This window comes from Bidens hawaiensis, unplaced genomic scaffold (assembly GCF_021521415.1).
Source record: "Bidens hawaiensis isolate Kalapana, Puna unplaced genomic scaffold, B.hawaiensis_p1.1 tig00014775_1, whole genome shotgun sequence".
In the NCBI taxonomy this organism is placed as follows: Eukaryota; Viridiplantae; Streptophyta; class Magnoliopsida; order Asterales; family Asteraceae; genus Bidens; species Bidens hawaiensis.
In genome coordinates this window covers 39,818-56,542 of record NW_027492302.1, presented here as the reverse complement: position 1 = coordinate 56,542, position 16,725 = coordinate 39,818, and the positions used below count along the sequence as shown (strand labels likewise).

The 16,725-nt window shown below is 34.7% G+C and overlaps 2 protein-coding genes across 2 annotated transcripts; one reads left to right on the top strand and one right to left on the bottom strand.

Moving 5' to 3' along the window:
- Nucleotides 1–1,100: 1,100 nt before the first annotated feature.
- Nucleotides 1,101–2,439, top strand: LOC143547665 (uncharacterized). The gene has a single exon (XM_077039037.1). The coding sequence runs from the start codon at nt 1,110–1,112 to the stop codon at nt 2,076–2,078; it is 969 nt and encodes a 322-aa protein (XP_076895152.1). The 5' UTR covers nt 1,101–1,109; the 3' UTR covers nt 2,079–2,439.
- A 5,703-nt stretch (nt 2,440–8,142) lies between these two features.
- Nucleotides 8,143–11,722, bottom strand: LOC143547666 (lysine histidine transporter 2-like). The gene is made up of 7 exons (XM_077039038.1): nt 11,569–11,722; nt 10,411–10,797; nt 9,510–9,903; nt 9,269–9,374; nt 9,096–9,187; nt 8,903–8,971; nt 8,143–8,601 (listed from the first exon to the last, which is right to left on the bottom strand). The coding sequence occupies exons 1-7, from the start codon at nt 11,715–11,717 to the stop codon at nt 8,503–8,505; spliced, it is 1,296 nt and encodes a 431-aa protein (XP_076895153.1). The 5' UTR covers nt 11,718–11,722; the 3' UTR covers nt 8,143–8,502.
- Between the last annotated feature and the right edge of the window lie 5,003 nt (nt 11,723–16,725).

The following is a 16,725-nucleotide window of genomic DNA, read 5'->3' as shown; positions in this document are numbered from 1 at the left end:
ACCTAGCCACTATCGCCACCCCTGCTACCACCTAACCACCAACATCACCACAAATGCCACAACCACCAGTACCACCAACACCAACACCATTGCCACCCCCGTGACAACCACCGCCATCGTCACCACAACCACCATCGTCACCTTTTTTATTTTGGTAAATTTTCTTTATTTTGAGGTAGTGGTCTTGTCATTTGTATTTCATTGTTTCATCTTTTCTTAGCTATCAAACAACACAAAGTAATTATTAATTACGTTCACATCATTTAACCTAACATCAACGATTAAATAGTAATGGTCCATTTCATTTATCGTCAATTCCATTCTCATGTCCATATTACCTCATACCAAACATACCTTAAGTAATAGAACATTGCAGTTCACAGGCCATGTTTGCTACATCTCCCAGCTAAGACTGGAAGCGAACCAACGTCCAACGGACGTTCGGTCATCCGTTCGATGTATCGTTTCTGTTCGACTGTTTAATAAACGAATGGGACATGAACAAAAAAATTTCACCCGGTAAGCCTAACGGACGGACACGAACAAAGGTCGCGTTCGTTCAATTGTATTCATGAATGTTCGGTAATCCATCCGAAATATAAACAAATGGTAAAAACTTGGCATTTCATTTTTTATAAAACGTGATTAAAGAAATAAAAAACAATTTATGGAGCCAGAAAAAAAGGTTAAAGGAGAGCCGTAGATTAGCATGATCAAAATCGGCGAAGAACCCTAGATTTGAAATTTAAAATATGATGCCTTGCCCGTTTGTTTATTGCACCACGTGTCTCTTTTCTAGAACTTGTTTTAACCCTCCAAGTTGCTTTATCAGGTAAACCCAAACCACGAGGTAACAATACCCTACGTGTCCTTCATACACTTCTCCTCTTGTCATTGGCTCGCTTCAACTCACTGGTCCTTCGTTAGAAGACGGGATATATCACGTGGGACCCGCACGCCACGTTTTCCTCTCCTCCAATCACCTCTCTCCCCTGTTACACCGTTTGTCGTCACACGTGGCCCATCTTCCTCTTCTTTATATACCAACCCTATCCTCCAATATTCGTTACAAACAAATTTTTATCATATACAGAAAACACTCGGTGGTGATGGTGGTGGTTGGTTACGACATGAGTGGGAGAGCTGGTGGTTATTGTATAGCAAGGTACGATGGTGGTGGTGGTGGTTGTGGGATGTACGGCCAGTACGGCATGTCTAAGGTTGAAACTATAATGCTTAAGTTTCGCCCGATCGCCCCGAAACCCGTTGCGGCCGGTTCGGGTGGTTCCGCAACGGGTAGCGAGGAGTACGTTAAATGCGGAAGGAGTAAAAGAAAGTACGTTAGGGTTAACAACAACAAACAGAAAAAAAATAATAATATTAAGAAGGTGAAAGCGTCATCGTCACCGGATGTGACTACACAGCAGTCACAGCCGGTGGTGACGCTTCCTTTACTACCGGAGACACCAGATCGGAAGGAAAACAAACCGGTTACTTGTTTTCCTTCCGATCTGGTGTCTCATGTTGAGACAACTGTGTCAACTCTAAAAACGCCAGTGTGGTTGAGTTTTAACAAGCTCAACCACCTGAACCAGAAGCAAATTAGAGTTGACACGGTTGGGACGAAACATGTTCGGCAGCCACAAGTGGTGTCGAACGTGACGGTGGAATGCGTGACGGACACGTGGGTGGATTCGGAAGGGTTAGGGAGTACGGACGAGGAGAGAGTGAAGAGCATGGAGAAGGACACGTGTCCAGGGTTCATTTCGGACGGTGAAGATAGGGTGGTGTGGACGAACAAGGCGTATAGACAGATGGCGGGAGTGAGAGGACACGTGGTCGATGGAGATGATATGACTGTGGTGTTAGTTCGGAAGGATAAACTGACGCCGTTACCGGTAACGTATCCAGGTTTCACGTGTAAAGTTAAGGTTACCTCTGCTGCTAACAGTCAAGAACAACAAACTCCGTCACCGTTATCTCCGACGTTAACTTTGCCGTGTGACGTTTGGAGGATGGAACGTGGTGCCTGCGCATGGCGGTTGGACGTTAAAGCGGCGTTAAGTTTGGGTCGGTAAAACTACATCATCACCTTTAATTGTAAATATTTTTATTTTATTTTGGTGATGATATTATCAAGTATGATGATGATGATGATGATGATGATCTAGTTTTCGTGTATAGTTTTGAGCTAATGACTTGTGAATTATGGGTTTGAATGAATGAAACAAATTAAAGAACAAGATCTCAATATTCTTAATTAATATTGGAATAAATATGAGAAAAATTAACATTCTTATAGTCTAGTAGATAGTCATGAGTACATGAAAGATAATTTTATTGTTATAGTGATCTTCAATTGATTATGGGTTAATTTGCTAATTTATCTTTTATATGAAAGACATAAAATCATATAATGATAACAAGGTTTTGGTATACTTTTTTTCAATAAAATTAGTAAGCAACAATTTCAAATCTTACTCTGGGTGCTATGATTTTTTTTATCATTATTTCAACCAAATAATCATGTTATAATTTGATGATTTTTTTCGCTTTATACTAGTTCTAGTATTTCATGCTGAAATTTGAAAATTTAAAAGTCTAATAACTAAATTAAAACTGATTTAAGTTTTATGTTTTTTTGGATGATTGTCTTATGCTTATTATATAATAAGAAAAGAATATTGAAACTATGGTATTTTTTAGTGATTTTTTGGTTACTATTAAACATGTTCGGTTTTTAAATTATATAGAGGGTGATGTGATGTGATGATTTATTTATGGATAAATAAAGAAGTGTTTCCGTAAAACCGATGATATCTTTTAATGGCGAAAAATGTTGGGATATATGTGTTTTATCGTTTTAGGACAGGTGTACGAATGGAGACGTGTTAGTGTTGGCATTGTAACATCACATTCAATTCCTCTCAACTCACTCACTATCTTTCTCATCCTATTTATTATTTTTTTTATTAAAAACATCTCCATCTTACTTTTATCATTTTATAATACATAAATATATTTACATCTTGATAATAACAAAGAACAAATAAAAGTATCAAATTAATTTGGGCATTTGTATAACGGTACGTATTTAGAGCCTTCTCAACCTACTTCATAAAATATTTAATAAAATATGTGAGGGAAATCTGTAAATTATATGATATAATATAATGAGGGAAATTTGTAAATTATAGGGGTGTCAATCTTGACCTATGGGTTGAATGAGTTGTATCAAAATGTATAAGATGAGTCAGAATGGGTCAAACTAAAAAAGGAAGTTGATTGAAACGGGTGAAAACGGGGTGACATTTCTCGGGGATTTTTTTATGGAACGATAAAAACGGAGGAAACATTTTGGTATTTTTACTTTTTAAGTTTTTGATTTATATTTCGAGTTATAATTTTTTAATTATTTTTGAATTTTTTGGTGAGGGGTTTTGAAATGGGTTTTGAAATCTCAACCCATTTTAACCCATTTGAAAACCCATCACCAAAAAATGCAAAAAAAATAATTAAAAAATTATAACTCGAAATATAAATCAAAAACTTAAAAAGTAAAAATACCAAAATGTTTCCTCCGTTTGTCTCGTTCCACAAAAAAAAATAAAAGAAACCCAAGAAATGTCAACCATTTTTGACCCGTTTCAATCATTTTCTATTTTTAGTTTGACCAATTCTGACTCATTTTATACATTTTGATACAACCCGTCCAACTCATGGGTTAAGACTGCCACCCCTAGTATAATATAGCTATAAGTGGTTGTGAGTAAAATATAGAGAAATGTTATATACGATAAAGTTAAATTTGAGGTTTTATTTTTCATACATAATATTTTAATATTTTTTGAAAATGTTTGTGAGTGAAAGTGAGAGAAATATAAATAATAAAAGTATACAATTGTGTTATTTAATTGAAAAGGAAAAAGAAAATACAGTGACTTTTAGTGTAATTATGTGATATATGGATATATGATAAGAAAATCAATGTGAATGCTCTAATGTGTTGAAAAAAGCTTTGCATTTAATATTCAAGCTCTATTGTTGCTAAACACTGGCATGGTTGCTAATAGTGGTGAACCCATAAATTTTTTAAGGAGGGTTAAAACGAGAAAGAACCTTACCAGGAGCTAGATTTTTGAGGTTTCATGGTTTGTCGATAAGTAGTAGGTCGGGTCTGTTTTATATGAGGTAATGGGATGAATGATTAAATAAATAAAATAGATTATTATCATTTTGTTGTCTGGTTTGGTTAACATATAATATTAAATGAATCACTACTTTGTGTTGTATGTTAGACAGGAAAGACGAGCGTGGCGGCAACGGTGGTCATGTGATGTGATGGTGTCGAGAAAGCATAGTGAAAAGGGGATGTAATGAAAAAAAACCCGCGGATGCTAATGAATAGTTTTAATATGTTTAGAAGAAATAAGAATCAATGATTTATAGATGATTTTGTTCGATCAATCAAACACCATCCATTTTTTTATTATGTCATAATGAATAACTATTTTTTGTCTGACTTTCATGCAGGGCCGGCCCAAGGTGTGGCAGAGTAGTCGACGGCCACAGGCTCAACACTCCGCTAGGCTCGATTTTTTTTTAAATTGTATGTACTTTTATGAAAAAAAATGTATAATTAATGTTTCAACACAATTACATAAACACTAGCTTGGTCTAGTGGCAAATAGGTGTGACATTAACCAAGAGGTTGTGAGTTCTAGTATTATTTGAGACAATTTTAAGTTTATTTATATACAAAAGTTTTTTACATAACTCAAATCATAACCAAATAAACCCATTTAAAATTAAATTGTTTAAACTCAACAAAATGTTTAAACTCAACAAAATGTTTAAACCCAACAAAATATTCCTTTTACTTATGGCCCAGAAAAATTTTCGCCTTTAACCCAAATTTTTTTCATATTTTCAGAGCCGGCCTTGCGTTCATGTATTCCAAACGCTATATTAATTTTTTCGTTTGGGCCGGATCGACTCACATAACAAAGCCAAAAAACCAAATTCTCATACCATCTTTTATTTAGGAGAAATCATTTCATCACATTCATATTTACTTAATTATACATAACATAAGTTTCAAAAAGATGGTGCCTCAAGTGACCTAATTGGTCTACTTGGTGGCACATGGTTGAGTGTTTTTGCTACAGAGAGATTTTTATCTGTTTTACTTTTTTTAAATTAAAACAATTTTCATGGTTAAAACATTTTGTTTTGATTTAGTGTAAACATAGTTGTTTACGACCAAAGTCGTGTTTTTTGGTCGAAGCAATGTGCATGTTTGTTCCCCGTGTTTTTTTGTTTTGTTTTGTGTTGTTTTTTTTATAAATATGTCATTTTTTATATTTGTGTGTTAAAGAATTTATTTGTTGGTTTACTTTCGAAGCCGTAAGTTGATACAGAAAGAATTCACATCAGTTCACCACCGCAACGCGTGAATTTTTAATATTTAGTTTCGACACCGTCGATTCTAGGAAAGTTTACCATGATTCGCTTTGCAACACATTGTTTTTTTTATTACATGTTAATTTGTCGTATTTGATTGTTGAAAAATTATTTTTTTTGTTAATTATCGGTGTCGTAGGCCGATACCGAAAGAATTCACACTGGTTCGCTACCACAACGTTTTTTTTAACTTCATTTTTTTTGCATTTGTTCGCTAACGAATATAGTTTTTTGAGTTTTGTTACGAAGATGTAACCCAATTCCAGTCAAATTCATGTCGACTTGTAGCCGCACCTGTTTGTTTGCCAACTGACTAGATGAGTTTTAAACATGTTTTGTTATCATAAGCTATACGATACTAATACCATTAGTCCGATGCAACACACTGGGTACACAACCTAGTTTACAAATTAAACTCAAATCAATTAATAGGCGTAAAAAATAACTGGTCAAGAGTCTCGGCACAATCAGTTTTTTTGTTACAAAATGAATTTCAAAAACCAAATCTGTTAATATTTATTTTGAGCCTAAACCCACCCATGAACACCCTTACAACCAACCGGAGGCTGTAGACATCTAGACAAAATCATCAATGAGTTTTTAGCTCAAAAAGTTAATTTGATGGTGGGGCGGTAATAAAAAATGCCACATTAATTTTCATTCTTCTTATTAGGCTAATTTTTTATTTGTAAAAATTGAATGGGTTAGATGGTGTTTAGGCATGATTGTTTAAATTGTTATTGGTTACTTGATTTAATGGTAAATAAGTCTACTTTAGAATGTTTATTTGTACAATTGTACGAATCAAGGTGAAAGATGTTACAATTGTCATAGTATATTTAGACGATCTTATAATAAAGGAAAGACTAGTTGAAGAAATAAAGCAACCAAATTAAAATCTTTGTGTGAGGTTTCACTTGAAGGATCTTGGTAATCTAGGACACTTTCTTAATCTTGAGATTATGAACCTAACGGGTTGATCCAACATCAAAGTAAGTATTGTATTGTAGGAAGTACGTTACATTTATCTCACGTTAACGGGGCTTGACATCGCATATGCTATAGGTGTTTTAAGTCATTTATGCAAAAACCAAGAAAATCACACCTTGATGTTATACGAAGGGCGCTGAGGTATATAAAGACTACTACAAGTTACGGTGTTAGGTATGAGAGGAAGTCAAACTATCAAGCTAACGGGGTAATGTGATGCTGACTACACTCAAGATAATAATACCCTGTCAATCGCTATTGAATACGTGTTCTTAGTTGGATCCAAAGCTGTCTCATGGTGTAGCAAACGCCAACCTACCATGTCTTTATCAACCACGAAAGCTGAGTTTCGAGCTGCTACTAGTACTATGGCAGCACAAGAGTGTACATGGTTAAGTCAATTGTTGAAAGAGATGGATCAAGATGTTTGGTGATAATACTTCATCTATTCGGTTGGTCGAGAACACAACCATTCATGCTTGAACTAAGCATATATGCTAACAAAGGGGTTGTCGGGTACGAAGTTGACCAAGTTTTGTGCATGTATGGGAATGGTGAAAGCAAGTGTTGAGAGGGAGTGTAAAACGTAAACGACACTTCACTATAGGTTGGTTCGGTTAAAATTTCATGGAGTCGCACTATCTTTTAGATTTGTTTTGTTTAAATTTGAATTAGTTTGTCTTTCAAATTAGTAGTTTGTATTGGAGTAGGATTCATTTCATTGCATGGGGGCTACATCCACTTGTATAAGTTTAACAATAATTATCAAACAATTCTGGAATCACAGTCACTTAGCATGCATACCAGAAGTTGGGATACTCAACAAATCGAATTTTGAATATTCTAATTGAATTATTCGAATTTTAAAATTTTGAAGCTGGATTCGAATTCGAATTAGACTCCACAAATTCGAAATTCGATTGCCATATCAAATTCGAATGATCGAAAACCGAATTCGAACCTTCAAATTCAAATTCAAATTGAATTTCGAGTTCCTCGATTATACTAACAAAAGAAAAAAAATCTCTCCAAATGAAAGCAACTTCATTAACATAAAAAGTAATCTACTACACAATAATAATATAATTATAATAATTGATGTGAATGGACACTTTATTTTTAACACAGTAATATAAAAGAAAATAGAGTAATTTTGCTCTAAAAAGTAGGTGTACAATAAAAAACCAGTTTGGGACCCATTTTAGGTAAACCGAACCGGTTTGGGTTTAAAACCAGTTTCACCTAAATCGGTTCTCAAACCGTCAGTTTTAAGAAATGTTCCTCTTAAGATATACCAAACGGATTTGAGAAAAACCGGTTTATAAACCGGACCGAACCGACGTGACCATGCCCGCCTACCTTGTTTCTAAACCGGTTTATAAACCGAACCGGTTTGAGTCAAACCAGTTTTGACCATCTGTTGACCAAACCGGTTGGGTTGGGTTTCAAACTAGTTTTGTACACCTCTACTAAAAAGTGTGTTTACAAAATATCGAATCACAGCCCAAAGAGTTATCGGAAACAAATAGACTTCAAGCCCAAGTCCGGATCTGTAATGCTAAGTGTGATATGTTTTGTATGACTTTGTATTTGTTGTAACTCAAGTCCAATAGGCGATTAAAAGGGTTAGATGGTATTAGACTATTAGATATGGATGCCACTCATCACCGCCGCTGCTCTATTTACCACCGCTCTTCTTCTCTTTGGGCCTTCACCCACTCCGCTTAGCCTTTGGTAGGGCGGATGTTACACCCAATTGTGTCTAGCCCTTCATGGTAGTTGTGGTCGGGAGTTGGACTATAATTGGGGAAATGTCCCGAGATGGTTTAAATTCCCTTCTATTTTATAAGTATTCATTTTAAATTTATAAATGTTTGTTGGGTTACTGTCCCCTTTACCGAAAAATAAAAAAATAAAATAAAAAGATTAACAAATTTAGTGGCGTATTAAAAGATAACTTTGCTAGAAATAAATATCCAATCAAGAAATCGAAAAGTAAATCTTAGATACAAATACCAACAAATGAACATAAATACGATATCCACAAGATCACGAGTAGAATTTGTAGTGCTTCGCTTGCAATATGATCTGTCGAAGTGCACCAATAGGAGCTAAACACATCAGCAACACTCCAAGAACTATGCATATCTGCATCAACAAATCAAAAACCAATTAATTAATATACAACTTCGATCAAATGTGAGTCTTTAAAACGAATAATAGTGAGTCTAAACATCCTCCTACATAGATGTAAGAAGCTGAAACCAATTACTAGGGGCGGAGCTATGTACTCAACACCGATATGACACTAATTAATATAGTATATGATATTTGTTTCTCTGCGTCATATCTATATCCGATACTTAAGTGACACCATTTTAACATTTTTGAATATTCGAAACTATACCTAGACAAACAATTATGAATAAAGAGTGTAATTACAACATACCCAATTTACAAACCATGAGAAACCAAACTTCTTGGGCTTCTTGATGGCTAGCCACATGATACAAGGAAGCTGTCAATAATATAAAAATTTAGCATATATATTATACCACCACATAAAAACATATTATGATCACTAACAACCTACATTATATATTTTTTAAATCATGAAACAATCCAAATATCAAGTGACTTACAAAGTATGTGGTTGGAGCAAATGCAAACCCTCCAAAGAAGCCCAAAAGCCCTCCAAAAAAGGGGAATGTTACACCAAGGAACATAGTCAATGCTGCCCAATATGAACACTAATCAGTCAGTAAACTTAACTAGCTTAGTTATATTAAAACTTGCAAAATATGATTAATCTTACCAACATAACAAGTTCTTGTCACAAATCGCAGGCATCTACTAGGCTTAAATTTCATCTTAAGTACCATAAAGGTCTCCACCATATCAAAAACCGGCATAGCAAAGACCTAGAACATTAATATCATGATATTATATTATCATCATTAGTAATGTTATATTAGGAGTAAATGATAATCAACTTATATTCAAATAGTCGAATAATGGCCGCTAAACTAGCAACAAGGATTAGAGGGCACGCGTACCTGATAGCTTCCGATAACATGAATAACAACAAGCAAATTTGCAATAGCGACAAGAACAGGAGGACGTTGGAGTGAGATAAGAATGTTATCATCAACGCTATTACCAAAAATCCAGTACCCTATTATTGCAACAGGAAAATAACACAATGCTACCACAATATAGGCAAAGATAACCCCTTTCCACATGGGCTTCTTAGAAGGGTTTTCAGGTGTTGAAGGGATTGTTGCTTGAATCTCCAAGACGACATTATGTCCCGCAAATGCAAAGGCTACATCGCCTAATGCACTCAAGAACCCATATGTCTGTTCTGACGTTTTTGGAGACTTTGGTGCGTAACTAACATCGGGTTGGATTCCTTTGTGTAACGAAGCCGTCCAAGCAATAGTAGAATAACTGCAAACAGAGTTATGTTAATCAATCAAATTATAATATAAGGCATAATCATCAAAATATGTAATTTAACTTAGGAAACTTACAATATCCATCAAAAGAATTAAAAGTGTAAAATAATTACCACAAAATAGTATAAAATCATTGGGTCCACAAGACAGTCAATAAGATAAATACAAGTGTATCAGACTATCAGTATAACATGCCTACTAGATCTTAGCCACCACAGAAAACGAGGTGGCTAAATCTTAGGCTCTTAGCTAGTGGATATAACTTGGCCCATTTAGCTGTCGACAACGATACAACTGGCTCTTTTAGTCGTCAGCTAAGATTTAGTCCCTTTTTCCCGTGCTGGTTAATTTCAACCTTTTTGGCCAACTATGCTTATTTGTCTTTTTGGTTGATTTTGGAAACTATATATATATTTTTTCTTTTTACATATCAAATTGCCAATTTTAATGATTTTCCCATAATATAATAGATCCTAAAGTCAAGAACTAACTTAATTACCTGAGTGACATGATGGCAGCAATGACCGAGACGCCGGTGATCGAGTTGAAGTTGGGGAGATTTGACAAGAAGAACTGGATGGCTGCAAACATCATAATGTAATAGGTGGATTTGATGGGCGGGTCGCCATGAGGGGATAAGGTGTCGACGGCTTTCTTGAGGGACTTTCCGCCAGTGACCATGTAGACAATGTTAACACCAACTTCAACCATGAGTTGTTGGGGCACCACCACCCAAAGACCAAGCCTCTCGCCAAAGGCTTCTTGGCCTAGCTCGTGGTAGCGGTCAAACCGCTTGCCGGGCACACATTCATGCATCTCCACCATTTGCCATAAGGTGTAGAGAGTAATCACCCATGATAAAACCATTATTGTAATCCCAGGACCCCTGCACATTTTTAAATTATACCATTTTTAGTTTTCATGGTGTGTGAAATCATTGTAGAAAAACTTTAATTTCTTTTTAAAAAATGTGAATTTTTCTTTTTATGTAAATATGATAGAAAATTAATTTTTGTTAGTTTTGGTGGAAAATTGGAAATTTTAAGTTTACTAATAAATAAAATTTATGCCAACCTTCCATTAACTAGTTGGATTTGGCTATGTGACAGCATAAAAACCGAATCAAACAAAAGTCAAAATTAGTTTGGTTGAAACTAGATCGGTTTAGAAGCCAGTTTCTAAAGAATAACCATTACGGATTGGATCCGTTACCGATTTCAACCCCAAACCAATTTCAACACCGGATTCCAAGTTTTTACACCTAAAACGATCGGACTGGATCAGATCTGAACCGATTTCACCCAAACCGGAAAATTTAAACATAAAACTCTACAGAAACGTAAGTATCCAGTAACAGTGATATAAGCGTTTCGATATGATTTGGCTAACAATGTCTGTCTGTATTAAGGGATCAATTAATTTCAACTAATAACGTTTTCTTTAAATTTTTATGCTATTAATGAATATCAATCCAAACAAATGTTTGTGTTATATCACTCCAAACAAATGTTTATGCTATTAATTTTTAAAACACAAACGATGATGTGTGTTTGTGTTATACTGTCATTGTGTGTATACGCAAGATAATACACATGCATGTGTTGTATGATTAGGAATTTAAAACACAGAAACAACATACATATAATTAATAACGTACCATCCGAGTTCTGACATGGCGTATGGAAGGCCAAGAACACCAGCACCGACCATGGCGGTGACATTGTGGAAGGCGGAGTACCACCACTTGCCGTTCCTCGATGACGTCACCGGCAGCCAATCATTCAACGCCTTCTCCTCTGCAGTCATAGTTGTAGTTGTTGTATTTTCCATCCCCATAGTTGATCAGTTGCAGAGCCACAAATTAATAGGAGGATCTGTTATTGTTATTATTTTGCTGATGTTATCACTTATCAGGGTTTTGTGTGTGTTGATCCAAAGATGCGTATGCATATATATAAGCTAAGTTTGAATTGGCGTGACAATCTCACTGAATCATGATAAAACATACCATATTTACTAACATTATACTTATGGCTAATAAAAATTTAAATTCAATTAAGTAAATTACCAATTTTTTTTTATTTTTTTACGTCTTTACCGACTTTATCTCCAATTTTTTGGGCTAAGTTTTTACCTCCAATTTTGTTTTCTTTAACGTTTTCATTAACCTTTTCGGTAAATTCTTAAATAGGATTCAGTATCAGAATCTCCAAATTTGCATATAGACTTTAATGGCACATTGATTATTAGGCAGATTCACACGTAAACATTAAACATCAAGATTATTAGAGAGATTCACACGTAAACATTAAGATTCCAAAAAAAGGCAAAGAATTATTGTTATTCGAATGTAAATGATCACAATAGGGAAGTAAAATTAAACATTTCGAACATTTTAATATGTGGAATGAACAAAATGGGAAGAAAATTGAAGATTTCGGTTGTCTTTTCTGTCCAATTTTGTTTCTGTTTAAGTTGTAGGTAGCTTAAGTTTTTAATGATCAAAATTGCGAACTTTAATCACACAATTTACAAAGTTTTGTCAAATGTAAGCATTCATATTTTTCAAGCAAATAAAAATTCAAGGTTATTAAGATGTTATAAATTATGACTGTGAAATAAAACCAAAGATATTAAGCGTGTTTACTTGTGAATAAACAAACTGGGAAGAAAAACTAAAATTTTTGAAGGCGTTTATTAATAATGAGTTTTTTATTTTTATTTTTTTATTTGATAACATCAGGTGGAGAGGTGTTCACATGTGAATATTAATGAGAAAGTAAAATTTGATCGAGAGGTGACAACATGTGAATATAATAAGAAATTAAAATTTGATAAGAGAGGTGTTCACTTTGTGAATATTAATAAGATAGTAAAAATTGAAATTTCATAAACAAAATAAAATGTTTGCATATCTGAGTGACTGAGTGAAGACAATTCTACACTTCATCAATTAGCCATATTTTCCGTTCATCTTTTGCGTTCAACTTCCCTCTAGTTTGTCATCAACTTTTTACAATAATATTTAAAAAAGATTCACTTTCAGTTGCACCAACTTTGTGGACTTCAGTTTTACTAGTTTTTTTTCATAATAATATAACAATAATAATAATCATAATAAGATGATTGAAAATTTCCATTTAATGCTTATTTTTTATGACCAACTTTAATGAGAATAAACATAAGATCTTATGTCATTAAATCAAGAAACCATCGACAGATGATTCAAAGGTGAGCAATCATAATTAGAAGGTAAAACTAAAGATTTCGAACATTTTCAGTATAAAGTATAAACTTTAGAATTTCGAAGGGGTGCTTTTAGGAAACAGATTAAATTGTTTGTACATGTAGACTAATCGGTGTTACAAGTCAAAGGTAAGAAAATATAAAGCCCTAACATAATTATAACTTAATTAAATAGGGTAAGTAGGACATGTACAGCCATGAATATAGTTAATGGTTGTGTGTGGATATCATTTGATTGTAATCTAATACGTAACAGTTAATAATATGTGATAATTAACTTATCAGTTGTATATTTAAAATGATTCATCTCATATCACTTGTCATAGTTCCATTATTATATGGTGTTCTTAATATTTACCCATTATAATACATAAGTCATAACCTACTATGTTATCGAAATCATTAGTTCGGTCTAACTTATTGGCAATTATACAGACGCCAAACTTAGTTGCATGACTTATTGAGTACTCCGTATAAACCAATGCAAATAGTAGAGGTGCTAGGGTGCTCAAGGAATCAAATTTTAACTATTCAAATCGAATTACTTGAATTTTGAAATTTTACAGCTAGATATGAACTCGCTGCCAATTCGAAGTTCGATTCAAGTTCGAAATTCAGACAAATCATCCATATAATTCTAGTTTTTCACTACAAACTTGAATATTTTAACAAAATAGTGACTCCAAGAAAGAGAGATGAGTTATGACAGATGTTTGCGACTGTTAGCTTGTTGCAATCGTGGAATCGATGGTTTCTAACTTGTTGTGACTATCGATTATTTGACTAGTGGCGAATTGGGGTAGAAGTTTTGAACCAAAGAACAATGGAGCGATGGGGCAATATTGCATAGAGGTGCACAAATAACCCGAACCCGGAACCGGATCTGAAAAAATACCCGAAACCAGGTTTTTTATACCAAGGTTTTTAATACCCGAACCTGACCCTACCCGGAACCGGATCCGATTTATACCCGGTAATACCCGAAACCGGGTTTTTTTATACCAAGGTTTTTAATACCCGAACCCGACCCTACCCGGAACCGGATCCGATTTATACCCGGTAATACCCGAAACCAGGTTTTTTATACCAAGGTTTTTAATACCCGAACCCGACCCTACCCGGAACCGGATCCGATTTATACCCGGTAATACCCGAAACCGGATATAGATATGGTATGCATTTAAGTACCAAAACCCATACCCGGAACCGGGTTTTTCCAATACCCAAAACCGGGTCCTTAAAATACCAGATCTATACCCGAAAATATCTTTAAAAGGTACAATCCCTTAGAAATTCCAATTTATCCCCGAGAAACCCGAAAATATGATTTTTTCAATATCCGAAAATAGGGTATTCAAATACCTGATTCAATACCCGACCCAAACCCAATGCATATGGTATGATTTTTAGAGACAATACTCGGACCCAAACCCGACCCAAGTATTGCTAATACCCGATCATACCCAAACCCGGTTCCATACCCGAAACCAGGTATTTGAAAAACCCGATTTGTGCACCTCTCCTATTGCATATTGAGTGATTTTGGGTCATTGGTTAATGGGCCAATATAAATTAACTTAGGATTTTTTTTTTGTTGAACTTTAAGGCCTTTCATATTCTTATTTCTTATAGAATAAATATATAAAGTGCATTATTTGAATTTTAATTGAATTGAATCAAAAATCGTAAATATTTTAAGTAATCTAATCGACTTCAACTTTTTGAAAACCGAATTCGAACCTTGATATTCAAATTTGAATCGAATTTTGAGTTTTCCGAACCCGGTTTTTAATACCACCACTAGTGTTGCACAAAACCAGTTTTGGGCTGGAAGGGTCGGGTCGAAGCTAGTCAAAAACCAGTCAACTCAAACCTGTTTGGTTTAAAAATCGGTTAATATGTGGAAAGGAACTGGACCGATATGATTACAACTGATTTAAAATATCAGTTAACAAGTGGAAAGGAACCAGACCTATACAATTACATCCGATTTTAAGTGAGGAATACTCAAAACTGATTAGAAACCACCTGACCGATTTCTGGGTGGGATCAGTTTCAGTGTAAAACCCGGTTTTTAGGATCCCAACCCAATCTGTATCCATCTTGTGTTTATAAGTTGCATCTTTATTTATTAAGTTTAAAGGAAGACCAATATTGAATGATTTACTAAAAGGTAAGGTTAACAACTCGAAAGCAAATCACCTTATGTTATGTAAAGGTACATATGCTATGTTCGGTCTTTTAACACGAGTATCCACGATACGAGATTCTTGAGATGCTTTTGACAAAAAAAGTGCTGATGTAGATTAGTGAGGATATGATGTGGAGGAGAGATGGTAAAGTAATATCAAATTAGCATCAAATATTTACCTCTTCTAACTAAAGGAGAAATAGCAAAAAATAACATCAAATTATCTCTTCAGGAGAAGATTTGACTAAGTTTTAGATTCTTCACAATCGGTTTATTTTAGATCCATTTTTTTTATAAAACTCATTTTTCATTATATAGAAACATAGATATTACATCAACATAGCAGGTAGGCGGACAACAAGCTGCGCCGGCACCCCTTTCTGAATTGCAAACCATAACCTACTAAAGACATACCTCTGCCCCTTTGGAGTTGACACATTGCTATGCACAACCCGTTGGACCCTGGTTAGGAAACGGATAGCTTCCGGTGCCAAGGAGCCAAAGGTATCAAAAGCCAGAGGGGCAAAAACATGTTGGTCCTCTTCGCAGGCTTTAGCATGTTTCTCCACCTTCTTCGTTTCAGCCATTTTCATTGCTTGCCCAGCTACAAACCCATTATCCCTCAAACCAGCTAAAGGAGATACCCCCCTGTGAGGTCAACACAAGCGTGTTTTCCCCCGGCCCAGCCAAAGACGAGCATATCTGCCGGTTGTAGAGTGGATCTCCCTTCCGTAGTAAGGAAGTTTACGGGGTCTTCCTTTTTAGCTGATATCCCAGCTCGCCTTAAGATGTCCCAAAGAACGTCTCGCACCCAATCATGTCGGTATTTGAACCCAGGCATCTCCTTGCAATTTTTTTAAAACTTAATTAATTTTTGATCTTACTTTCCCAATTTTTTTTTTTAAAAAACGAACATATGGATTTGTGGGATCGTTTTTATTAGACATAAAGTCTTTATTTATTGTCTTGTTTTGACTAAGTTTTTGTTTATAAATCATTTAGTTTCGATAGAGACTAATCGAGTCTTTGTTTGAGAAATCAAATATTTGTAGAAGTGCTTAGGGAGAGATTATAATAAATACTTTTGAAGTAATTTAACAATCATAAAATAAACCATACATTTTCTTCTTATCCAGCTAAGTAAATCTCTTAAGTTGAATTTTTTAAGTGACCAACCCGACCAATTTGTTCCCTACGACCTCATGCCTTAATGGTACTCTTATGGCTCCAGGGCTCCAGGTTTTGCAAAATTCTTAAAGACGAACATGATGGATAATATAAACTGATATATTTATTTATAACTGTTCTTCCTTGGGAAAGAACTTCTTGGTAATTATATAATACTCTCCTTTACCAAGAAGATTACTCACTAACATA